This window comes from Abramis brama, assembly GCF_963993115.1.
Source record: "Abramis brama genome assembly, chromosome: 4".
Classification (NCBI taxonomy): domain Eukaryota; kingdom Metazoa; phylum Chordata; class Actinopteri; order Cypriniformes; family Leuciscidae; genus Abramis; species Abramis brama.
Window position 1 is genome coordinate 4,329,463 of NC_139966.1, and position 12,836 is coordinate 4,342,298.

Here is a 12,836-nt window from a genome sequence, read left to right on the forward strand (position 1 = left end):
TTTGACAGTCAAACAGATCTCACCATAGTAACATGTACTATACTGCTTTTTGGACAAGACACTTTTTAAAATAAATGTCTTGTCAAAGTATACATATTTCTTAATTGTAATGTGATATCATCCATGAAATAGGGAATTTTTAGTAATCTGAATGGCAATTATGATATAAAACAGAATTTTTTTAAATACAACATAATCTGAATGAAAAGAGGGACCAAAATACTACTTATATATGTGCAAACTGTTGCATATTTGTAATTGTAAGTATTATATATAGTATCACTTTAGTCAGTAACAGGACTGAGGAAAATATCAAAACATGAAATAAATAAACAGTCATAAAATAATAAATGGCATAGCCTGAGATGGCCCAACACAATTTCCTGTCATGTTAAGATGTCTTGAATTAATGGGTATTGAAAAAAATCAGTTTGAAACAATTATATTTTTAAAATTTTTAAAGTTGAAAAGGCACCGATTTCGTGGAATGACCCCACAGTGTGCTCGCTCACTCGTTTAATGGTGCATATACTTTTAAATAACCATAACTTGCTCAAATTTTTACCGATTTTCAAACGGTTTGGTTTGTTATAAACGTCAGAGATGTAGTTATGACACCACATACATACACTGCATACATATGAAAAATTATAACATACATTTTCAAGCATTCGGAACTATAGCCACGTTAATAACGTTTGTAAGAAACCAAACCGTTTGTAAATCCGTCAAGATTTCAGCGAGATAAGAGGATTTGTGTGCGTGCTGATCACTCACCTTTATGGACAGAGCACTGAGACAAGATGGCCGAACGGTGATGCCGGAAATGACTGCGCCATAAGACATCTAGCGTTTATATATGATATCTATGGCCTGGGTGTCTCTGTGTAGTCTTGCTAATTATTCAGTCTCATATGCCATGCATTTACCAGGAGATGAAAAATAATTCAAGTGAAATAACAATATTTGGTGCTGAAGGAGACGGAGCTGAGCTCCGGCATGGTGTGTTGTGGACCCGAGGAGGTAAATTAAAATAATAATAATAATAATAAATATATATATATATATATATATATATATATATATATATATATGAGCAAAACTTGGCCTCTAAATATTTAATATTCAATTATTTTAATGATCACAATTAAAGTTTTAATTTTATTAAATTGAACAAGCGCAACATTCAGCATTCAATCAAATATTCTAAAAGATGTATTATTAATAATAATGTTATTTCAACGTAATATAATCGCTCTACATTATCCCTTACTTATTACATGGTTACCCACCAAATAAATCAATAATTTGACACAAAATATTGATTTAAAAAAAAGTTTATTGATTTAAAAACGATTGTATTGCTTCCGGTAAAGAAAATAGTCCGTTCCGTCTCTACGGTTAGAATCCTGCGTCCATAGCAACGCTCTGTTTTTCATGGCAACGGTGTGTCTTACTTTGCAGATAACAGACTGCATTCTACATTGGAATTCAACCAAGCCATGTAATAATTAGATTTAATTGCAAAACACCTACTTCACATTTGATGATATTATCAACTCCAGTTGCCATTCTTTGTCTCCTCTGTAGTTGTAGTGTAATGGTTAATACTACTTGTTGTACATTTCATTTACATTTTTATGCAGATTTTAACATTCCCCCCTGACTTTCATAACCTCTGCCAGGAAAGTGGTGGAGGTTATGTTTTTGCAGTGTCTGTTAGCAAGCTTATGCAAAACGTTATGAAAGTATTTACATGGAACTTTGTGTATTGTTTGGTCCTGAGCCAAGGAAGAGATGATTACATTCTCACACCAGTCAACCCAAAGATACTATAAGAGCAAACTGAGCGCATTTTATAGTTATTGATATACAAAATACATAAGACTATTAACGTTAACTAGGATTCTGAATGCCGTGTGTGTCATAACAATTATTTTAATATGATATTCTTCCAGATGGGTTTTTCTTGCTGAGGTGGTTGGTGGGTGGTTGAGTCCCAGCAGAATGGTGGTGGTCCGGTTTTTGGACTGTGAGGCTACCCTTCAGGGGATCATCGGAAAAGTGCAAGATGCCATTGGAAGTCATGACCCCATGGTATTGACTGATGCGCAGGGGAATGCAATTTTGGAGTCTGAAGGAACAACAGGTGGGAAACAATAATTTTGTTTTACTTTTAAGTCTTTACTTTTGTGATTTAAAATTAGAGGGGACGTAATAACTCATGATGACTTAACCGACACTTAAGTTTTAAAGGGATACTCCACTTTTAAAATGAAAATTCTGTCATCATATACTCACCCTCATGTTGTTTCAAACCTGTATGAATTTCTTTCTTCTGCTGAACAGAAAGGAAGATATTTAGAAGAATGTCAGCAACCAGACAGTTTCTGGTCTCATTGACTTCCATAGTATAATTTTCCTACTAATAAGTCTAAAGATTACAATAATTACAAGAGGCATTCATAAGTTGCAATAGCAACAGTGTTTTTTTTTTTTACAGGTAAATTTATGTACTTTATGTTTCAAAAATGTATCTCGGTCTAGGAAGGTCGCAGCGACACAAGCACTCACAGAGACCTTTCCAATGACACCAATTACAAGCAGTTTCGACCTTCCTAGACCGAGATAATTTTTGGATACACAAATATATTATCATACCTGCAAACTTGTCGCTTTTCGGCGACAATTGCCGTTTTCTTGGTCAATTGGGTCATTTACGTGAATCGCGTAGAACCGGAGAGTTTTTTTTTGGGGGGGGGGGGGGGTATTGTTTCTCACAGTAACTGCCATGCAGGCTAGAATTGCGAAACATTATTGGATAATTCTTATAATTGACATTTCTCTGGGCCAATCGGAGTCTTAGCACTTTTTCTCTTGGCCAATTGGAATCTTAGCACTTGAGTCATAATCTTGAAGCACACAGCGTCAACTGAGGCAGAGCTCGCCATTTGATGAGACGCCTGGCTACCGTGCGAGTCTAATGGAAACTCACGCATGAATTTTCCTGCATTGAACTTGTTTTAGCGCCCAACCAAAGTGATTTTTTGTCCCGCCAAAGTCTTATTTGATCGGTGAGTAATGTAGATGAACGGCTGCGTTTGTGACAGGGCGTATGTTTAACTGAAAGAATGAGCAGAGAGAGAGAGAGAGCCGGTCGCGCGCGCGCACTCTCTGTGTAAACGACTTCACCGTCTCCAAACTAGGCGCTGTGTTGCTCTCTCTCCCTCGCACATATTAATCAAAATATATCGACACGGTGGTAAAAGGTCGAAAGACCAAAGTTTCATGTGGAGCATTCGGAGATTTTTTTTTTTTTTTTCTGAATTACTGCTGGGTGTGAATTGTGCTAAATAAGTTTCCTTATCTTCTCTGAAAAGCGTTCCGGACATTCAGCTGACATAAACAACACTTTAATTAAACGAAATAAAACTATACAGTGATGAAATGTTTTCTATGTTGACACAAATCTTGGATGTCAGTGTCCTAACTGCTGGGATAATCACACAACGCGCACGATACGTCCAATTCGCGAACTAATGACTCCTTTGAACCGATTCATTTTAATGAATGGTTAAAACAACTGATCTTTCCAACAGTGAACTCAGGTGACGTCTGAATCGGTGTATAACTAATCAGTAACACTTTACAATAAGGTTATATTTATTACATAAATTATTTAAAAAAGTACAGTTTGCTAACTCAAGCTTAAACTTTAAAATAAATAAAACCACTTGTTTTTTTAAAAAAAGCATATGACTACATTTTTCCACACAGTGCTATCAAGAATCGATAAGAGAATCGATAAAGAATTGGATCGATAATCATAATCGTCAGTGGCATTATTATTGATAAAATCTTATCAATTCCCATCCCTAGGTGAAGACCGTAAAATTATAATCAAACATTAAAGAACATACATGTTTTTTTTATAGTTTTTTTTTTTTAAGAGTTAAAAGATTAAAACATTTTGCTAACATGAGGTCTTATTGTGTCACTGTCAGTCTTTTTACATCAGTGCAAAACTAGGGTATGCAGATTAATTATTATTATTATTATACATTATTCATCAGCATGCATTGATTAATCCCATGGCATGTAGCAAAAAAAAACATGCCATACCCCAAAATTCGAATTTCGACCTAGTTTATGTCGCTGAGAGCTTCCTGGGCGGAGCTATGTGACACATTGAAGAGATCAAGAGGTCATACTCATAAGAGATTTAAAAATGAGATGTAGTGCATGCTTGTGAACTTGGTCTGGCTCGGGTTAGTCTGAAGTGGTCAGTGGACAGATGGACCGTGCACAACCAGGTTCAAACCTTAGGTTTAAGCCTTGGATGTTTCATTCCCCTAACCCTGTTCCCCAAACCCCACACTAAGTGTATAACAGCCCTCCCCATTTATCCGGGCTTGGGACCGGCACTGACATTACACTGCTTTGTGTAATGTCAGAGGCTGGGTTACTGCTATTTTTTTTTTTTTTTTTTTTACAAAAATACAACACATAACGCAATACTAACTTAACCCTAACAGTAACTTACATCAAAAATTACAACACCCAACACAGCTATCACTGACTTATATTAAAAAAAACCTTAGCCTAACCCAACACCAACCTATGAATTAATACTAATTACTAACCTATACTATACACTAACCTATTATAATTACTAACCCAATCTAACACTAAACCTATATAAATAACCTAAATAGGAAAAATGTATATGAATAAATAAATAAATGAATGAATTATTTCAGCATAGCGTTCCGCTATTTTTGGGTGTTCCGAATGAAACAAAGTCCCCTTTTTTCCATTTCGAGACACACATCTCCCACCAGGCTCACTGCCCAAGCCTCCACAGATGGTTTTTCAGTGGCATCATGTATTTCCCAGAAATCCTTAAAGTTCCAGGTCACTTTTTTTGTTGTGACTGACACTGTAAAACTTTAAGGCCGGGAAGAACCGAAGGCTGTGACCACGCAACCCTGACATCAAGCAAGACTTAACGTCATGTCCTGCTTGTGATACCATATCTTTAGCCCTGCTAAAAGTATGTGGGTAAACAAAGGAAGCCTCGCCTTCCAGGGTCTCACTAAGACCCTGGATGGACATGAATCCCTTTAGTGTCCCCGGGCAGCTGCTATTCTGCAGGGCCGCGATAGGGATTCGATCATTGCGATCGTACAGATCACAAAGCAAAAGCATGACCAGCTCTGCCCCAACCAGACTCATGCCAGCACTGACAGCCTCCGAAAATCTAAACAGCCGTTCAATTCTACTGTGCTGTGTCTCATTCAACGTCCAGTGGCGTAACGGAGGTGGAGCAAGGCCAGCACTGGCACTGCTGGTTGGGGCTAGAGCAGCAAATCCCCACTGGCAGCTTTTGCTCTGGTTTGAGCTTGTTCCCAGGCTAACACTATATTGATGGTCCCATGAGGAGAATGGGTGGCCAAAAAACAGCTCCTCCAGCCCTAACTCATACTGATAAGCTGCCCAGGACTGGTCATACCCTCCTTTCCCACAATTCCTCTCAAAAAGTGACCTTAGCCTGCCCACCATGTGCTGGGCCACATTCTGCACAGCGTATGTGGCCCCACCATCAGCAGCAACATCGCTAAAAGCAACAAGCAAAGGCTTGTCCCTCAGCAAATTAGCCAACTTATCGTCATTGAAAGTGGACTCAGCATCTATGACATGCTGAATCTCACCCTCATAAAGCCCAACCTGCTCAATTCGAGCCCTAACAGTAGGCCCGAACTTCAGACACATATCTGACATGTACGTCTGCCCTAGCCCACATAATTCGCTGATGCCTTGGGTGACACGCTCCACAGGTGACCAAGCACCCACTGACTAGATGTACACTCACTTTTTGCAGTCTCTTGTGCATTGTTATTATTAATAATAAAATCTAAGTTTTTTTTATTGTAATCTTCGAAACACTGTTTTATTCCACCTGGCATTCGATGAGCTTTCCATGACTCCACCAGCCTTGTAAGACCAATCTCACACAAGCGGCAAGTCAGATTGGACACACAGTATCTCACAAGGCTGTCATTCATGTCTATTTCCTCTTGATCCACCAACCCCAGCAGAGCTGTCTTCAGTGGATAGTTGACACGATTGTTGACTTCAGGCCAGATTCGTTCAACTATATGATTCTGAATTTGCAACAAAGATGTGTAATCAGTCAATTTGTTCTGGTGGGTAAATGAAACATATAGTCTATTGGGGAAAAATGGTCATGCAGAATTCCCAGTAAATCTGTAAATTGATCAACTCAGCAGTCATCATGCACATTGACTGCTGAACAGGTAAATGTATAGTTTTACCAGGAATTCTGCTTAAGGACAAATAGGCTGAAACATAAAAATCACAATATGCTCATCACGTAACCAGAATATAAAGGTTGAATTAAGTCCAGTGTGGCTGCTTCTGCAGTTGTTTATTGTTAAGCTCTAACCAGATTTAAAAAAGAAACCTGTTCTTGGCCATGGTTAATTTTATGTTTAATTACCCTAAAATTTGGAAAGCATAGTAATACTAACGACAATTTGTCTCATGCATGCAAGACAACAGTATGCTGCTGAAGCAAAAAGAATAATAATAATAATAATAGTAATAATAATAAAAGCAGGCAAACAAACTATTGAGCTGTACCCTTGTGGATGAAGTCTGTAAATAAGGCCTTCGCTCCTGATTATGGCGGTTAGACGACAGCAGCTCCTGCATTGAAGAGCGTCAAATAAAACTCCTTGCCATGATCTACTCGCACCTGGTCCCACATACCATAGGCAAGTTCTGCAGGCCTAGTGGATGAAAAAGTCTGTTTTATTTTGTGCAAAACTTTTCAAACTTAACTGTTATTAGTTATTCTCAGTATAATATGCTTCATAACAATGTAGATGTTCAACAGTTATTATACATTTATATATTCTCTAATGAATGGTAGCCATGTGTATGCACTCCCTTTAGTGTCCAGAATAATAATAATAATTGGCTATTACCTGAAAACATCTTCATAGATGGCAAGGTTGTTTTTTATAGGCATTGTAGAATGAGCAACAGCCTTTTTGCTGAAGCCATCAATGGCTAAAACATGGGTAACCCCAAACATAGCCAGGTTTTCGTTTTGGTCCATATGAACCTTGTGACCCATGTAATCAGCTTGATATGGTATGGGGGGTTGAGATTGCGGGCACCCTAAGAGAGATAGGAAAACGATGTAACTATTTCACACACAAAAATCCCATTACTCCTATACGGTTGCATATTTTCCAAATATAACCTAATGTCTATTTGTGTCTCTGGCAAAAATGAAAATTAGGGCAATTTGTTCTGATTATTATTAGGCTTACTATAGCCTAAATGTCTGTACGTTTTTAATCTTATACAAGCTAAGTAACTGTTAACATTAAAAAAGTTAACATTAGCTCATAATTTGGTTAAAGGCTTATTCGAAAGTGGCAAGACTCATGCAGAGATTTCCACCCATCTGCAACAAATGGGTGTCCAGCGATGCTCTGAAATGAGCGTTAGACGAATCTGTTTTAAACACAACCTTTCGTCGAAAAAGACATATCGGACACAGAACTGGAAGCAGCTATGATTGGATCTATTTATGAGGTAAATACGTTTTTCATCATCTTCTTTATCTTATTATATATATTATTGTTCGACCAGTGTTTTTGGGACAAGACCTATGGACAAGACTAAGTTGGTCCTTCATGAAACAGGCAGCTTTGCATTCGAAACAATTAATTGTAGATGTTTTTTCTTTTGATTGTATTTACTTTTAGCAATTATTTTGTAATAAACGCTTAAAGTGAGCTATTAAAACATATAATGAATTATGTTTAAGGTAAGTATAGTTTTTGTGTTCATTTTTATTTCTTGTCGCTGCTCTTTTTATTGTAGCCTATTGTAGCTCAATAACCATTTTATTTAAGGTTTCATGTATTTACTGTACAAGCCGGTTTCGATTACGATTTCAAGCAGTAGGCTATCGATAATGCCAAAAATGTCATGTACAGTCAAATGTCCCGTTGTTGTATACTGTTTAAATATCTTGCTTCTCAGTTTGGTTGTCATGGATACAATAATCTTATCACTCAAACATTATCTCATGGTTATAATTTCTTAACAGACGGGGCCATCGTATGGCCGCAAGTTCATGACTGGCTGTCTATCTTCACTGGGAGTGCGTGCAGGAGAAATTCGAGTCGGAAAATTGCTGAGAGAAATTCATCAGCCATACAACGAATTTCGACGGCAGGTAAGTTTTGCTACACTTGTGCTCTGTATTAAACAGTAATAATAAGCATGATAAGTGGCATCACAATCACCCTCCTCTATTACTAAACAGAAAAAAATCTAGCTTGTTCCACAAATCATGGTCATGAGATCCAAGTATATATATATATGCATCTAGTTTTGTTTCCTTTCGTTACTTCCTTCACCATACAAACTGTGGCATAAGTCCTAAAACATTTTGTTATCAGATTCCAAAAACATGTAAATGTTAACCCTGCAAGAAAAGAATGTTAGTGAAATATGATTACTTCAAATTTCCTTCGCAGTATTTGCGGTGGAACTTAATTAAATATAACCAGCATTTATAAGAGTTGTAGCAAAAAACATTCTGTAAATACATGAGCTATGGGTTCAAGCTGAAAGCCTGCAATAAGCAAATGTTTCCCCCATGTTTAGGGTGCACGTAATCTTAACCCAGACCCATATCATGCCGAATATATGGGCCACAAACTACACCTTGATCAAAATGAGAAGCTTGTGATGTTCGGTGTAACGCACGTTTTGGCAGTTGATGGCTACAGCAGCAAAATTATTACCAATGCTACAATGCCAGTGAAAAACAACCTCGTAGTTTATGAAGATGTTTACAGGTGAGCATGTTCAGAGGAAGTCACAAGCAGTGAATGGTAACATTTCAATATGGGGACCAATTCTCACTTTTAAAGTTTCTTATTAGTTTGCATATTGGCTGTTTATTAGTACTTATAAAGCACATATTAATGCCTTATTCTGCATGACCATATTATCCATCCCTTAATCCTACCCCATACCTAAACTTAACAACTACCTTATTAACTATTAATAAGCTGTAAATTAGGAGTCAAAAGTCATAGTTAATAGTGACTGTGTTTGCCATACTGAAGTGTTACCCAGTGAATACGCATTGCTGTCAAAAAAAAAAAGAAGCTAAAAATAGTCTTTTCATTTAATGTCTTGCATTTCTCCTCAGAATTGTCATGTGCACATACAACAAATTTACATCTTTTTATTTCAGATCTGCTGTAGTTAATTATGGCATGTGGGACCAGTTCAGACAACCATACCTTCAAACATCTTCAACAAGGGTGAGGTTTTTGCAATGCTGAAAACAATCATAAGACTACTACAACCAGTATACAAATATGTAATTAATAATACATATGTGCATTTCAAACTGGCAATTTATTTTCCTTATTAGTTCATACATTCTTCATTGTGTTTCATATAATATGAAACATTGTTTTTCAGAATCTTAGAGTTGAAAGGATTTGGCCTGAAGTGAACAATCGGGTGAACTACCCATTGAAACAGGCCCTGGTGCACCTGCTAGACCAAGAAGTCATCAACATGGAGGACAGTATGACTAAATTCTGCACTTCAAGCCTGGCATGTCAGTTAAGCCAAATTGGACTAAATAGAGTAGTGCAGGCATGGAATGCTCATAGGATCCCAGGTATGCTCTGAGGACTTTTCTGATATTTTTCTGAATAGGCACTTTAAAATCACGGCACATTCACTTTGATATCTGCTGTTTACCATGCTTAATTGCTTTAGGTCGTGGAATACCCAATGAACTTGCAGCAAGTGGATGTCCATCAAAAATTTCAGATGAGCTGCTGCCCAATGCCTCTGTTGTGGCAAATATGTATGAGCAGGAGTTGGGATCGTCGCTGACTTTGATGTCTACCTTTGGAACGGACCCCTTTTTCTCTGAGGAGGACAGATGTCATGCAGAGCAGGAATTTGTAGAAAAGTCCAGACATCTCTCTACTTTACAATCAAGCAGTGAACAGTGAATATAGCCTTTTTCAGAATGCATTGCTTTACCTCATAAATGTAACCCAAAGATATGCATGAAAAGTGACATCAATTCTCTCTCTCTTTTTTTTTTAAGCAGTGAAGTTTTAATTTGGCAGTATGAATTAGGCATGTAGTAGGCATTAGGCATTCTACTGTGAAGTCTATAAAATCAGCCTGGATATACAAATAATGGATTCAATTTATGTATGCATGTATTTAGCTGCCACCATGCCCAAATCTCAGTTGAATAAACAGACAAGTCTATTTTTTTTGCCAAGAAATTTGTTGTATTTAACATTTCTTGTTCAAACTCTTCAATACAAAGACATAAATATATTAAACATTTTGCTTCAGTTTGTATTTTGCAACAAAAAAAAGAACAGTTGTGTAAAATTGTATTGGATGATACAATACAATACAATACAAAACAATACAATACAATACAATACACAGATTGGATGCAAAACAAAATTAAATAACCAAATGCAATGATGCACATCTAACTTTGTACTAGAACTGCATATCTTGAGAAGATGAAGGACAAAAGAACAAAAGAAACAAGAGTAAAACGCAATTGTGCAACGTTTGATAATACTAGTATATAGTATTAATCCAAGAGTATGTTTCTGAGTGCAGCCAATGCATCAGATAGGCCCATGAGTCTTTGTATGTTGTTGCCAGAATCACCAGCACGGCATTTTGGGCAGGAGGGAGAATTTGTTTGCCATTCCTCAATGCAAATCCTGCAGCCAATAAGGCTTTGGCAGCATGATGAAACCATGGGCTCGTTCATTGGACCTGCAAATCTGATTCAGAAAACAGTTTTAAATACTACAGTTACAGTATTTGAGAACTATTTGATACATTTGTGGAACACTGTTGTCTTTGTGGAAAGTGGTAAATCAGTTGTATTCATAAAGTTTAGATTAGCACAAACAAATTATATATATATATTTTTCTTATTACATAAAATGGTAGATTCAGTCACTGCTTGATGATTTTACACAATTTAATAATATTTTAAAATATTATTTTGAAGAATAAAATATAAAATTAAATTATACAAACTAGGGATGCAAATTATTGATTAATTCATTAATCATTAATTGATTGACCTTATCGATCGATTAACGATTAACTGATAAGCGGCTATTTTCCTGAGAATGTAAATTTCTCACGGTATCAATAGTGTCTTTAACATAAAAAGCAAAATATTGCTTATAGGCTACTGAATAAAAATGCATGTTATATTGCTCAATTTATGTTTTATTGTAACAGTTGGGATAAGGTACAGATAATGGCATTTATGTTGTTTAACAAAATAAATTATCTACAGAAAATTAAAATACATAAAAAATAATTGTGCACTGGCTCACCTGTTGCATGTGAAACATTAAGCAACATAAAATACATTTTAAATAAAAATCTACATGGGTATAGCCTGGGTTTCCCCATACTGCCTTGCTCGCAGCGCGATTTTATTCACGCTGCTAGGCAGTCTGGACACCATGGACCAGATTTTCCCCTGAAAAAGGGAACCAATCACAGAACGGGGAGGGAGCAGCAAGACGATGACGACACCGACGCAGTTTGTTTATATCTATGGATCCAACATGGCATCAGACTCGATGCTACCTTCTACCTACATGTTTATCTTGCACAAACGGTAATATTCGCTAAACGCCATCGTGTATAAATAAATCTTTGACCCCACGTCTTTTTCCTCGTCGAATTTCTGTCGCTCTACATACGTCATCTGGTATAATTGAAGCGATTGGCTATGAGCTACGTACAGGCGCATTTGATAGACATTCATAGCGCCCAATAAACGGCTCTGGGCATTCGTAAACCACGCCTCAAATACGAGAAAATGAACACGTGGTTCCCAGACCAAGTCTCAAATGAGACTTGGTCTGACGTTAGCCAGGCTAACATGGGTAGGCTTAGCCTACAATATTAAGCCTACATATAATAATCTATCTGGTAAACTACTTGAATGAAAAACTTGAAACATTAGCAGCAGCAGCACTTATAACCCCCCTTGGTCTGAGAAAGGTAACAGTAAGATTACTAGACCTGGAAACTTCAAATATAGAACTGAACACAACTTAAATCATCCCTGAGGAAGGTGACAGTAAAATTAGAGGGCGTCCCTCGTTTACACTGTCAGTGAAATGTGACCAAATTCCGATTTTTTGCTCACATGTGACACAGATCCGATGTGTTCTTGTCACGGTTCATGGGTTTGCTTGCTCATTCTGTGTGTACTGCGCTGATCTGATTGCCTATCAGCACCAGCTGCGCTGACGAGCGATCAGATCAGTCGCAGGTGCGTCTCGTTTATTAGTCCTATATGTAGTGCTGTTTTACTCATGTTCTGTGTCAGATCGTTATGTCAGGAAGCATACAACGGATCCAGTAGCGAGTCGAAATAAGGTTTATTGTAAACAATCAGTAGAACAAACAGGTTGACTGGCAAACAACGAGCTCTCAGCAGGTCCTAGGAAACACGAGAACAGTAGAGTAGAATCCAAGCAGGGTAGAAGAGAAATGACACGTCGTGAATCTCCTCAGCACAGGCAGACCACAGTTCAGGCAGAACGACAAACAGGAGATCCGTGCAAGCCGAGAGCAGGACCAGAACTGCACAGAACAGATGTCAGCACAAGAACCAGCAACCAAAACGATCTGACACAGAACATGAGTAAGACAGCACTACATATAGGACTAATAAACGAGAC

At 37.4% G+C, this 12,836-nt stretch overlaps 1 protein-coding gene across 1 annotated transcript in view; it reads left to right on the top strand.

Annotated features, from left to right (window-relative positions):
* The window catches only part of LOC311081597 (uncharacterized protein), a 44,351-nt gene extending 33,927 nt beyond the window's left edge, over window positions 1-10,424 (top strand). Inside the window, exons 3-8 of the mRNA XM_084112148.1 lie at window positions 1,959-2,149; window positions 8,150-8,278; window positions 8,713-8,906; window positions 9,311-9,380; window positions 9,544-9,748; window positions 9,850-10,424. Coding sequence (XP_083968274.1) covers window positions 2,108-2,149; window positions 8,150-8,278; window positions 8,713-8,906; window positions 9,311-9,380; window positions 9,544-9,748; window positions 9,850-10,091 — 882 coding nt within the window. The 5' untranslated portion in view covers window positions 1,959-2,107 and the 3' untranslated portion in view covers window positions 10,092-10,424. The remainder of the gene's footprint in view (window positions 1-1,958; window positions 2,150-8,149; window positions 8,279-8,712; window positions 8,907-9,310; window positions 9,381-9,543; window positions 9,749-9,849) is intronic.
* The last annotated feature ends 2,412 nt before the right edge of the window (window positions 10,425-12,836 follow it).